Genomic DNA, 12,442 nt, shown 5'->3' on the forward strand with positions numbered 1-12,442 from the left:
TCTGCCAAGTGCCGCCGCGCCGGAAAGCGCAGAACGGAGCGAAGCGGCCCTTTCTCCCATGTAGGCACTAGGGAGCGTCTGACAAGTGTCGCGGTGCAGAGCGGAGCGCAGCGCCACTCCAGGTCATAGCAGCGGCGGGGCCTAGGGAGCGTCTGCAAAGTTCCTATCCGCCGAGGGGCGGTGTGAGCCCCAGGGGCGGTGCGGGGACCCCTGGTGTCTGCAAACGGCGTCTGCTCCCCCGACCCCGACAGAGCTGGGCGGGCAGTCAGAGACCAGGGCTGACCCCGCGCCCGGGGCAGGCTGCATGGAGCCGGGGCTGTGCAAGTGGTTTGTGCCTGTCTGCCCTGGGCTGACAGGGCTTAGGGCGGCAGAGGTGGAATGCAGTGCAACGCTGCCACCGTGTCTGAGGTGACATCTGAGGTGCCACCTCAATGTCAGCAGCAGCACCTGAGGTATCACTGCCATCATCTCTGTGGCAGCACCTGAGGTGACACCACTGCCATGTCTGAGGTAACACTGCTACCATGTCTGAGGTGGCACTGCTGCCATGTCTGAGGTAGCAACATGGCCATGTCTGAGGTGACACCGCTGCCATGCCTCAGGTAACACCACCACAGTGACCGAGGTGACGCTGCTGCTGTGTCCGAGGCAGCACCACCATGGTCTCCGAGACAACTCTGTGGCGATGTCTGAGGTGTAACCGCAGCAACGTCTGTGGTCAAACCACCGCTGTGTCCCAGGTGACACGGCAGCCACGTTCCCCTCACGCCAGCCGGGGAACAGCCATTTGCTCCCGCACACCGACGCCTTCCCTCCTCCTGCCCGCTCCTTGCAAAAAACCTGGGGTCTTTCTGCCCTGCTCACATTCCTGGTAATCTGTCCTGCTGTTCTTGAGGGAGCACTAAGAAGTGAACTCTTTAATAAAGGCAGATTAGCACCCCGTTACAACAGCACGCTGCCTTCCCGTGCAAAAAGCCGCGTCCATACTTGTGGCTCTTTCGCCTCTCCATGTGCAGCTGTTATTTTTGCCAGCTGGGCTGCTTGGGTGGCATTTTCCCAGCGGACATGGTATAAACGATGTGAAACATATAATGCTGTGACTCAAACAACCTTACAAGAAAGTGTTTCTGTCTTGCAGATAAATAGATGATGCCATCATCCTATTTATAGTGCTCTGGCATTACAGGTAGCGAACCAGAGCAAAGCCAAGATATCCAGAGAGGCCTTTTGGCACTAAAACCCCAGAGATAAAAGAATGAGGTCCACCAGATTTTCGTTCACTTTTTTATTTTGACTGTAATGCAAACAGGCATAAGTATTCCATAAAATCAGAAGATCGGAACTATATAGAAAGAGGTGCATGCTGCAGAACAACGTGGATATCTTGCAAACAGAGCCAGAGTCAGTCCGAAAGAGGGGGCTGGAGTACATTGTACGAATGGCAAAGATTTTAGCAGCATTAAGAGCTCAGAGGTAGGGGAAAACCATGTTTCTGACCGCTTAAAGCACTGGTATGATCAAACACAACACTGGCTCATCCCTGCTCCCATCGTCCCCACCCCTTTACTCAGAAAAAACCCACCTTAGGATCACACAGAATGCTACAAAATAAGCTGCTCCCTCCCCCCCAACACATACCTGTCTTATGGGATGCAAAGTGAGAGTAAAGACAAGGTGCCAGATTTAACTCACGGCATCATTTTATAGACCCAATGAAGGCACAGTGACATGAGGAGGTGCGGAGGGAGGAAGGACCAGAGAACAGCGAGAGGCTGGAGCCCCATCGGGCAGAGCAGAATTAACCCACAGCCGAAGAGTTTAGAAAAACCTCTGTGATGGAAAGTTTGGGACTTGCCTGCCCCAAAACTGCAGCCCTTCACAGACCGGTCCCCTTTCTCATCTGGGCACGACTGCTCTGCATGAAAAAGGCCACCAGAAAAAAAAAATAAAAACCAAATCCAAACCAACCTTTGAGGCTCATGCTTTTCAAAGGTGCCTAAGGGAACCGAGGGAATGAATCCCTGTTACAAAAATTAATTGGCACTGAATATGAGATTCCCTGGGCGGCTGGCAGAACTCATGTTTCTAAGCACATGCAATCTCCAAAGCAATGAGCCCTGGCTGAAAGTCATCGTATTCCTGCCTGGGGAATTGTGTGCACTCTGCAAGAGCTGGGGATGGTGCTGCAGACCAGGGAACTCAAGCTCTTTTCAGCGTGCAGATCCCAGGGTTTTTTGAAGGCATTTCAAGGCAGCAGAGCACATTTAACCTTGGGAATTGTGGACATTGGCCTATTTTGTAGAATTCTAGCAAAGCAGGAATTTTGCATTGAATTTCATTGGCTTCAAAGCCATCACTTCAATGCTGGGTACGGGGAGATTCTGAAACATCATCTTCTGCTTCTGCAAATCCTGTCGAGTACTGTTAAGTATATTTTGTTAAGACATGATTCCATGCCATGATCACACAGAGAGAAAAATCAAAAAGCAGGTTCAAAAGCAAGTAGTGCTAATGCCTCTTGTTGGAATTGAGTATATATTAAGGCAGTTTTCTTGCCCTTGGAAAAATTTAAAATCTCCATTAACAATTATTTTGGGAACAAAATACTTGATTTAATCCAAAACAGTTTGATATACTTTTTGTTTGCTTTCCCAATGCCTGAAAACAAAGAACAAAAAGAAGCCCCAAATTGGTTGCTCTTTTAGACAGAGTTTTTTAGCATCTAATCTTTAAACTTCTAAAGTATTAAGAAAGCCCCTGGAAGGAAAATACTTTTCTCGGTGTTATTCTTTAGCAGATTTCGGAGGAAGCCCTGCAGACCTGTGTGCAGACGCTGCAGTCGGGCCGTGCAGGACTCTCCCTGCAGCCCAGCACCATGCTCCAGCTTCTGCACAGCCCCACAACTGCTCCTCAAGCTTCGACCCGTGGACACAAGAGAAGCCATCAGTGTCTTGGCATTTTCTTGCTTTTGAAGTGCTTTCTTCTTCTTCCCTCCCTGAAATCTGGCCAGGTAGGTACATGAATAAGGCAGGAAAGCAGCAGCCCTTACAGTGAGGCACTCTCACTGCTAAACAAGCTGCGACTGCTCAGCTACAAACTCACAATCTGTTTTTTCTTTATTATTTGTCTCCTGTGATTCGATGGCTCAAACTTCCATCACAGCCAAACATCTGTAGGGGTGGAGGCCAGGAGTTTCTAGTCTGCTTCATTCCTGGCATGGCAGGAAAAAGGCGTATCTGCATTACAATACTTCAATATTTCATGAGTTGCCCTTCTACCCGTGCTAAATTCAAGTCAATTTCAACATCTGGTAAGGTCTGTTTTACTTCTGGAACCAAGTGCTTTAAAGCAGCAATCTCATCAGCTTTCTCCAGCTCCCCTGATTTCCTATTAAATACACATGGCCGTATGGAAGAAGCTCGAGCTCAGATCTCCCTGTTGAGGGTAGATTTCAAATGAATTGCTAAGAGTCATGCATTGCAGGCAAGTGCAAGTGCAGATCGACACACGCAAAAACACTGCTGTCACAAAATTGCTGCCGCTGCTGTGAAAGTTTGATCCCACAAGCTGCTGAAATCCCCAGCGCCACTGAAGCCGGTGGGTGCAGAAGGCGTTTTGTATCTGTGAGAACTCAGATTCTAGATTAATTTAATCCAAGTTTGGTAATACAGTTTTCAAGAGTGTTTAGCACTGGCCAAATTTTGCTCTTCCTGTTATAGCAGAAGAAGTTGTTATAACAAAGACAGAATTATGGCAAAGTTGAATGGTCCTGGAAATGTGTCTCCATCTGTTCTGTAAAGGGACTGTGCTCCCCTCTGGAACTATCAAAGCAATTGCAAAGTAATCAGGGCAATTCTGAAGCTGAGAAGTGGTCCCCAGTGAAAGCAGGAACAAAATTTAGTTTTAAGCATAAAATTCTCCTTCCAAAAAACGCTGGGAACTCTCTGCAGCTTCCCCACAGGTATAAATCAGAGGACTAATGGCTTCAGTGGTCATGAAGTTGGGAGGCAGCAGCTTTGCCTTGGGCTTAGTGCAAGTCCATGAGGCTTCAGCAAAAACATGCCCTCTCTCCCCAAACAGCATGGTAAAAATGTGGTTTCCAGTATGTGGCGGGTGTTCACAGACCCATGGTGCTTGCAGAAGGTTGTATCCGGTTTGCACCCCTACTCTAACCCTGCCCTGCCTCCGTTCCCCTATAAAGCCCCATCAGTGGGAGACTAATTAGCAAGCAGGGCTGTAAGTTTGCTCTCAGGGGGAACTTGCCCAGCAAGAGTTTAATTTATAAAATGATGTTTACCGTTCCCCTCAGCGCCCAGGCTCTGCGTGCAAGGAGCAGGATTGGGAGGGCACCCCCGGTGCAAGAGTCTTCCCAGCACAAGGCACTGTAAGTCCGTTGCTGTCCCCACGACTCACCCTTGCTGAGCAGCTCGCTGCACCTTTTGGCTGGGCCGACAGGGCTAAGAAGGAGAAAGGAGGGATCTCCAGGGGGATCTCTGGAGAGAAGCAGTGGAGGGAAACTGGGTTACAGCCCAGGATGGGGCGAGAGGTGTCGCGTATGGAGAGTAAGGGAACTAATGAGCAATCCCATTTAAACTAGACATGGATTCACACAGCTCCTGTCTCTTCCCATCTCCTCTTCTGTGTAGGTACAATCACATTTGCTCAGGACACAACTGCAAATTTGCCAGCTGCGCACAGACACATCGGCTCACGCTGCTCTGGGTGTGAACAGAGTCCCCTGCTTGTCCCTGGGGATGCGTAGGCACAGGACAGGGGACAGGGAAAGAGAACAGCCCAACCCCAAACCCCATTTCTCTGGCCAGTATGGATGCAGCTGGCTCGGTTCTTCTAGTGCAACGAGCTCAGGCCTGCCCAGCATTGATCGTGGAGCTGTCATCTTTGCAAGTCTAGTCCTGGTGATAGAAGTCTCATTATTTTCCTGCTGTCTGTCATAAACAGAAGAACAACAAACTCCCAGGCAGTCCTTCTGAGGAGATGAAACCTTTGAAGTCATCAGCAACACAGACAGTAGATACCCTTGCACTGTATGAACAACTTGTTTTTCCCTGTTAGTGGACACAGCAGGTTGCGAAAACAGAGAACCATTTCCCATGAGTTTTCAAGTTCATATATAACTTTCTCTGAACATGGAAAAACCTATAAATTAGAATCTTCAAGAAAAAAAACCCTCATTTCACCATTTCTTGAAAAATCAAATCTGTTTAGGAAGAGCCTCTTTAAGTTTAATCCCTGGGAGGGAAAAGGAGCTGAGCTGCTGCAAAAGCAGGAGTGACGGACATCCTCCATCAGGACATCGGATCAGGCTGGGTGTCCATCACGTCCAGTGTCCCCTCACTGCGGGAGCCACATGGGGCTGTGCAGAAGCCCAGACAGGCAGCAGCCACCCAGAGGTGACAGGTTTGTGAACCAAGTGCCCGAGACACAACCCCTGTGTGCATGACACCCCCAAGCAGCTCGTGGCACTGATCTGCAGCAGACCCCACCTTGATCTCTGCTGTTTACGCATGCCAGAGATATTGTGCCTACACCCACATGTCAGAAACGTCACACTGAGATGAGCAGAGTTGAAACAACTGGTGGAAGAGCCACATTTGTGGGATGATAAAGCAGATCCACAAGTTTATTTCCCCCTTTGCTGTGGGAGAAAATGAAGCTCGAGAGGAGCGCAAAGCCCCTGCAGGTAAGACGGATGAATTTAAGACGTCTGAGACTGACTCAACCAAAAACAATGAATCAAAATTCCCAGTGGTGCACCTTGTGAGGAGCAAACGGTCCCATTCAGGCAGAGGGAGCAGAGGCAGCTCAGAGCTCTTGGGGACATATTGACTTCATGGACCTTCCCAGCAGGGAGGGGGTTTCTTCTCCAGGGCCTGGCAGGCAGGCTGGCCTTAAAACAGCATTTCCCTTCCAAAGAGCTCTGAAGAACTCACCTACACAAAGCCTGTTGAGGTGGTCTTGCCCGTCTGCTCTGCACAGACCCTTTTGGAGATCCCATTGATGGTGATGCACGCACACCGGTCCCGTCTCTGCTGTGCTTCCTGCTGCTTTCACTGGTGGCTGAAGTGGACGAGGGAGATGCAGGTGGCAGTATTTGGGGTGCAGGAAAAGCAAAGCCAATTCATCCCAGACACAGACTGAAGCAGCAATATGACTTCCAGCTGTGAGAATGTATAGTGATACGGGCAGAAGGCAGCACAGGAGAAAACGAATTGCCAGCAATGCAGGATGAGCTGGGAAGAGGATGAAGACAAGGGCATTTCTTTGGGCACTACCTCCTCTTCAGCTCTCATCGCTCCTTCTACTTAAAGGAGGACCCGAGCCTAAAGTCCAAAGTCAGAATAAAATTTCCCAGAAAGAGGAGATGGGTTTGAATCTGTTTTTTAGCTCTATTTCTGCAGCTGTAGGACTGGGGGTTTGGGCCAGGCCAGGGAGCAGGACCTCTGCCCAAACTCACACATCCCAGCAGCAAAGGGACCTGGTTCTCCCACAGGCTGCCTGCCCTGGGATTTGGGCACAACCCACAGAGGTGGAGCAGGGGCTGCCCTATTTCCTGTCTTGTCCTGCTTTCACTTCCAGGCCACAAAGTCCCCAAGCAGGGACACAAACCCAGCCTTGCACCTGGCTCCGACCACCCTGCCAGCCCAGCGAGCTCGGCTCTGGCCGCATCGTGGCAGCAGTCATTTGCATTGTGCACCGATGCTCTGCTGCGACCAACAAAACCAAGACCTGGATCTTGAATTCTCCCAGTGCCTGGATGCCTTTTGCTCCTGGGTTTCGGGCTGGAGCTGCTTCAAGCATTCAGGAAGTCAAAGATGCAGAAGATGGTCACAGCACATGGAGATGTGGCCAAGCCACAGGAAAGGGCAGGAGGTGTTGGCTGAGGGTGTGGACAGCCTGGGGCCAGGGGAGCCAGCATGGCTTGTACCATGGGCTGGGAGGGCAGCAAACCTCCTGCAGTGATTTTAGTTCTGATTTTTGGCTTAGGGAAATTAATCCCAGCCCTCTGAAAGCAAAGCTCACCATTGCAGCTCCTGGACAAACCCCCTGCTGTCACTGGTGCAAGTGCTTTGCTCCATAGAGGCACCAGCACGCAGTGCAGCAGAGCAGGGGCAGGAGGAAAGGATCAGCACCTAGCAGCTTAAAACATCAACACTGTCTCCCTGCCTCCAGTAAGACACAGCCATGCCCTGCTGTCCTCGTTCTGGCAGTGAGGGCGGACGGACCTTCTTCAGGGTGAGGAAGGGAGAAGGAGGAAGGACACACAAGGTCAGAATGCTTTACCTCACAGATAGCTTTTCTCTGTTAAAGAGACTGGGACCTTTCTGTGATCGTGTTCACAGATTGCTTTCAGGGCCAGATTTTTGCAGTGGGGCTGACGTGCGAGTGTGTCAGAGCCCAGAATCACGCAGCATCTTTGCAGCCGATCTCACCTCCCTTCTCACATGAGATGTCCTGGCAGAGACAGCTCGTGCCTCTGGCAGGTGGCGCGGAGCCTGCAGAGGGGACGCGCTTGCAACCGAGACGCCACATGTATTTCTTTTGGCAGGCAGGTCGCTCAGTGCTGGCACTTGCTGCTCCCAAAGGTGTGGAAGTGGCTGGGTCTGCTGTCCCAGAACTGCTCATGAAACTGTGCTAAGGTGGAGCTGATGCTCTCTGGGATTTCAAAAGTCCTTGGTTGGCACATCCTCACCAGGAGCCTCCGTAACCCTCCAAGTGCTGCCTGAGTGCTTCTGCACTCAGAATAATGGGGGTTAGTTTTGGTCAGACTTAGGCCTTCCAAATAGGCTTTGTTACCAGGAGGCTGGAGCTGCTTCTCTCGCATCCTCGTGGTCTTCCAGTCTCACCTGGGAGGGGGTTCACACATTCACAGCATGCAAAGCGCTGGGATGCAGCCGGTCCCTGTATGTCTCCCACCAGCATCACGGCTGCAGATCACAGATCTCCTGGAAAGCCTTCTGGAGGACAGCCTGGCCAAGCAGCACTCATTGCCATGAGTTTTTTCCCCGAAGATACACATCGGCCTGTGTGTTCAGTGCTTGGCTCCTCGGTGGGAGGACTTTCATGCCAGCGAAAGTTGGGACTGAGCAAAAGGAGGGGTTCGTGGGGAACAGGGAGCAGAGATGGAGGCAAACACAACACAGAGTCCATTTAGGAGAAACCACGATGTGTGAATCAGAGACATCCAACCCTTCAGATCAAAATAGACACATTGGTACCCGCGCTTTGGGGATGAACAAAGTTCATAGGCACGAGGGCATTGCACATCGTCTGCCCCCAGCCTCAGGTGTGCACCCAGGTCTGTGCAAGTCCAAAGGAAAGCCAAGAAAATGCAAAGAGTCAGCCAAGCCCCGACCTGGGGAAAAGAGGAGCCTGGGGGAAACAGCCCCAGCTCTGGTCAAGCAACAAAGACCTTGCTATTGCCCAGCCCCTGGCACCTCTGCTCTCTCTCAAAACACCAAAAACATAGATGATCACGAAGGTGGTGATTTCATGCAGATGCAAAATGCCCTTATGAGAAGAAGGAAAAATGTGAAGTTCTGTTAAGAGCCACGGCAGATTATAAAGCCATCATACTTTAGTGGGGAAATCTGGGGAAAACCAGGGAAACAGGGTGAAAAGAAATGGCCACAGGACAAGAGCAAGAGAAAGAGGAAGAAAAGGAAATAAAAATCATCATCATCATCATCAGGACACAACAACAGGACAAGAGACAGAGCGCTTTCCATGGGCAGTTCCCCGCGGAAAAGGAGCCACCGTGTCCGTGAAATAAAAAACCCAGTGCCCTCTGGCTGGAGGGGCCAGTAGGTGCTGGGACTGGTTTGGCATCCCCTTGGGGTGAAGGGTCCGGTTAGGAGCAGAAAACCCTGCAAGGGAAAGGGGAGAAAGGCCAAGCTTAGAGCAATGAGGAGCACCTAGGTCTAAGCACTTCCCAAGGGACCATGTTGTGGACGGGAATTTACAGAGCCCTTTGCAGGTGGGTGAGATGAGCAGGTAGGTGACTCTTATCCCAACCTAGAGATGGGAAACTGAGGCACTCTGCATACAGTGCAGACCTCAGAGTATGGGTTGTGTTGGAGAAGGTGCTGCAACCCCAGCTGCTGAGGGGCAGGACTGGGGACAAGGGAGATTAAGGCCAGACATGAGGAAGGAATTGTTGGCCCTGAGGGTGGTGAGAGCCTGGCCCAGGTTTGCCAGAGAGGTGGTGGATGAACCATCCCTGGAGACATCCCAGGCCAGGCTGGACGGGGCTCTGAGCAACCTGAGCTGGTGAAGATGTCCCTGCTCATGGCAGGGGGGGCACTGGGGGAGCTGGGAAGGTCCCTTCAACCCAAACCCTTCTGTGATTTTATGATCCATGCAACCGCCCATCCCTTCTGCTAAATAATCCTGCTCAGCCAGGGAAAATCCTGCCAAGGCAGAGCTGAGCAAATGGCAGGACACGGTGGAGCAGAAACAAACATAGCAAATGTCAAGGTTCTTTTACTTCTTCTGGTTGTTTTTACACCAGTGGAAAGAAAAGTCTCTAGATCTTTCCTAACCGGGCACGCAGCAGCCTGGAGACCTCTCGAACCGTGGGTACCTGCTGCCGCACCCATGGAACGAGCCAGGACCCCCCAGCCAGAACTGGAGCTGGGGAGAGCCCCCCCTGCCATGGATTCTGCAAACCTTGTACCCATGATCTGCTGGTGGCTGTCTGGGGAGCAGAGACAGACGGCAGGCAGGACTTTTGCTTTGCATCCCCATTGGGATGGGATTGTCAGGGCTGAGCACATTGGTACAGTGGGTGCAATAACCCAGGAATGCCGGGGGGATTTGTCCTGGCGACGTGACAGCTATTTCAGAGAGACTGCCAGGCTGCAGCCATGGCTTCCAGTGCAAAAATCAAATATCTTGTCTCAGCCTCTGCTATAAGAAGGAGCACATGTGTGCAAAAGTTAAAGCTCCCTTCCCCATCCCACAGCCCACATGCTTGGGAGATCATCGCAGGGGTTAAAATAAACACGTCAACTCACTCATCCGTATCTTTTTTGCTCTCCTCGATGAATGCAATAGACTCAGATCTAAGGCGGTTAGTCACTTCGTACGTACGCAGGGTGACTCCAAAAATATCCTCGTGGTACCGGCTGTCATCCTGAAACAGAGGATGGGAGAGGGGCAGTGGGAAAAAGGATATTTACAGAAAAAAAAAAAAAAAAAAAGAACATTTACAAAAAAGTAGAGTATTTACAAACAGTTGGCACTGCTGCAGCACCAGAAAGCTGCCATGTTGTGAGTAGGTACCAAACACACATCAAGTGTCCTAGGGCCTGTCACAAGAGCTGGTGGGACAGGAGGGGCAGGGACAAGCAGGAAGGTGACATGACCTTCCCAAAGTCGCACTGCAGAGTGGTGGCGGAGCTGCTCAGTGCATTAGACCTCAACTGCTGCAAGCCAAGGACTGCCTGGCTGTCAGGAGGACAAGGAGCTTGAGGTCAGCTCACATACAAGAGATTTGGTGGCAAACCAACAAAAATGTGGTTCTGGGCCCCCTTGGCTCCTGGGTGGAGTGTGGGGACATGCTTCAGTCCTGTAGGAATCAGGCTGAGTGTTCCTCCTGGGCAGAAGTAGAGCGGTTTGAGCATCTGTCCTTGGGCCTGTGTCCCAACCTGAGCTCACTTCTGCTTCAGCTGCAACATCAGCAGCAACGTGTTTGCCCAGGGGCAGCATTCAACCAGATGGACAAACAGAGGAGATTTTGGGAGGGGGATGCTCACACTGCCCTGTTAGCTTGCTGCAATGACGGAGGAACAGTGGGGACTTAACCAGGTGAACAAGCCCTGCCTGGGCTACCTAGGATGCCCCAAAAGAGCTTGTAGCAGCGCTCAGCACAGCACCAGGCCCATTGTGGGTGCCCAGTGCAGGCTGGGAGGGGTGCAGCCCAGAGCAGAGCTCCTGCACCGCCGGTGAACTCCACTGCATACCCAGACCTTCAGCAGATCACTCTCCCAACCCTGCCTGGGTAGAGGCAGTGTGCGAGGGAACTGCAGACCCCCCAGCACCCGTTTCCTCCGTGCTGCCTGTTCCGCAGGAGGAGGCATCAGGTGCAGCGCCCGTGGCAGCAGCTCGCCCGGTGTCTGGCGGTGCAGACACGACTCACCCGCAGCTTGCTGATGAAAGCTCCTGCCTCCTCCACCGACAGCTGGCCCTGCTGCCTCACGATGCGCTGAATGGTCTTCAGGACGTCCCCGGCCATGGTGACATCCCCGCAGACGTAGATGTGGCCTCCTTGCTCCTTCAGTGCTTTGAACACAGTTTGGGCCAGCTGCTCCTGTAACACGTCCTGCACGTATTTCTGAGGGAGGAGAAGGTGGGAGCTGAGATTAACTACAGCTCATAGAATCATAGAATGTCCTAAGCTGGAAGGGACCTGCAAGGATCATAGAATCCAACTCCTGTCCCTGCATATGAGAACTGCAATATTCCCACCATGTGTCTGAGGACGTTGTCCAGTCTCTTCTTGAAAACTGTCAGGCTTGGAGCCATGACACCTCCCTGGGGAGCCTGTTCCAGTGTCCAGCATCCTCTGGGTGAAGCATCTTTTCCTAATGTCCAATCTAAACCTCTCCTGGCACATCTTCCTGCCATTCCCTCAGGTCCTGCAGGTTCTCAGCCCCGTCCACCTGTACACTCTGGCCAGTTTAATGTGCACCAGCTGCCTTCGAGGCAGCTGTGCAATGTGGCCACCTCTTTGGGGAAGCATCCCTGCACCTTGCAGCACCCACAAGGAGAGAAAAGAGATGAGGAAAGCAGCAAAGCATCATTTTGCTCTTGAATCTTCACACCTCTACTATATATAGAATCACAGAATAGTCTGGATTGAAGGGACCTTCCCAGCTCCCCCAGTGCCCCCCCTGCCATGAGCAGGGACATCTTCACCAGCTCAGGTTGATCAGAGCCCCGTCCAGCCTGGCCTGGGATGTCTCCAGGGATGGTTCATCCACCACCTCTCTGGCCAACCTGGGACAGGCCCTCACCACCCTCAGGGACAACAATTTCTTCTGCAGATATGGTCTGAACCTCCCCTCCTTCAGTTTAAAACCATCCTATCGCAAGAGTCTGTCCCTGTCTTTCTTATCAGTCCCTTTTAAGTATGGAAAGGCCATAATAAGGTGTCCCCAGAGCCTTCTCTTATCCAGGCTGAACATATATCTCGTTGCCACACCTGCTCGTGTGGCAGTAGGAATTTGGAGCAGATGTTCATGCTGGCGCTGGGCCACCCCACTGGTGATACCGCTCCTTGCCCACCTGCTCAGGAGGTTGTGCCCGGTGAGGACAGCTGCAGCCCTCCCAGGCAAAGTGTGAGTGATGTGGGGACATGTTCAGGCTGGAGCAGGGATGGGGATGGGCCCTGGGAACTGGGGCACACTGTGAAGGGCATGAT

The 12,442-nt window shown here is 51.9% G+C and overlaps 1 protein-coding gene across 6 annotated transcripts in view; it reads right to left on the reverse strand.

Annotated features, from left to right (window-relative positions):
* Positions 1 to 1,270: 1,270 nt before the first annotated feature.
* Positions 1,271 to 12,442, reverse strand: part of NOS1 (nitric oxide synthase 1) — an 82,629-nt gene continuing 71,457 nt past the window's right edge. For all 6 annotated transcript variants that reach the window (XM_065033862.1, XM_021288185.2, XM_065033861.1 and 3 more), the window contains exons 27-29: positions 11,159 to 11,353; positions 10,035 to 10,153; positions 1,271 to 8,885 (exon numbers count right to left, since the gene is read on the reverse strand). In XM_065033862.1, coding sequence (XP_064889934.1) covers positions 8,870 to 8,885; positions 10,035 to 10,153; positions 11,159 to 11,353 — 330 coding nt within the window. In that variant the 3' untranslated portion in view covers positions 1,271 to 8,869. The remainder of the gene's footprint in view (positions 8,886 to 10,034; positions 10,154 to 11,158; positions 11,354 to 12,442) is intronic.

This window comes from Columba livia, chromosome 17, assembly GCF_036013475.1.
Source record: "Columba livia isolate bColLiv1 breed racing homer chromosome 17, bColLiv1.pat.W.v2, whole genome shotgun sequence".
NCBI lineage: Eukaryota > Metazoa > Chordata > Aves > Columbiformes > Columbidae > Columba > Columba livia.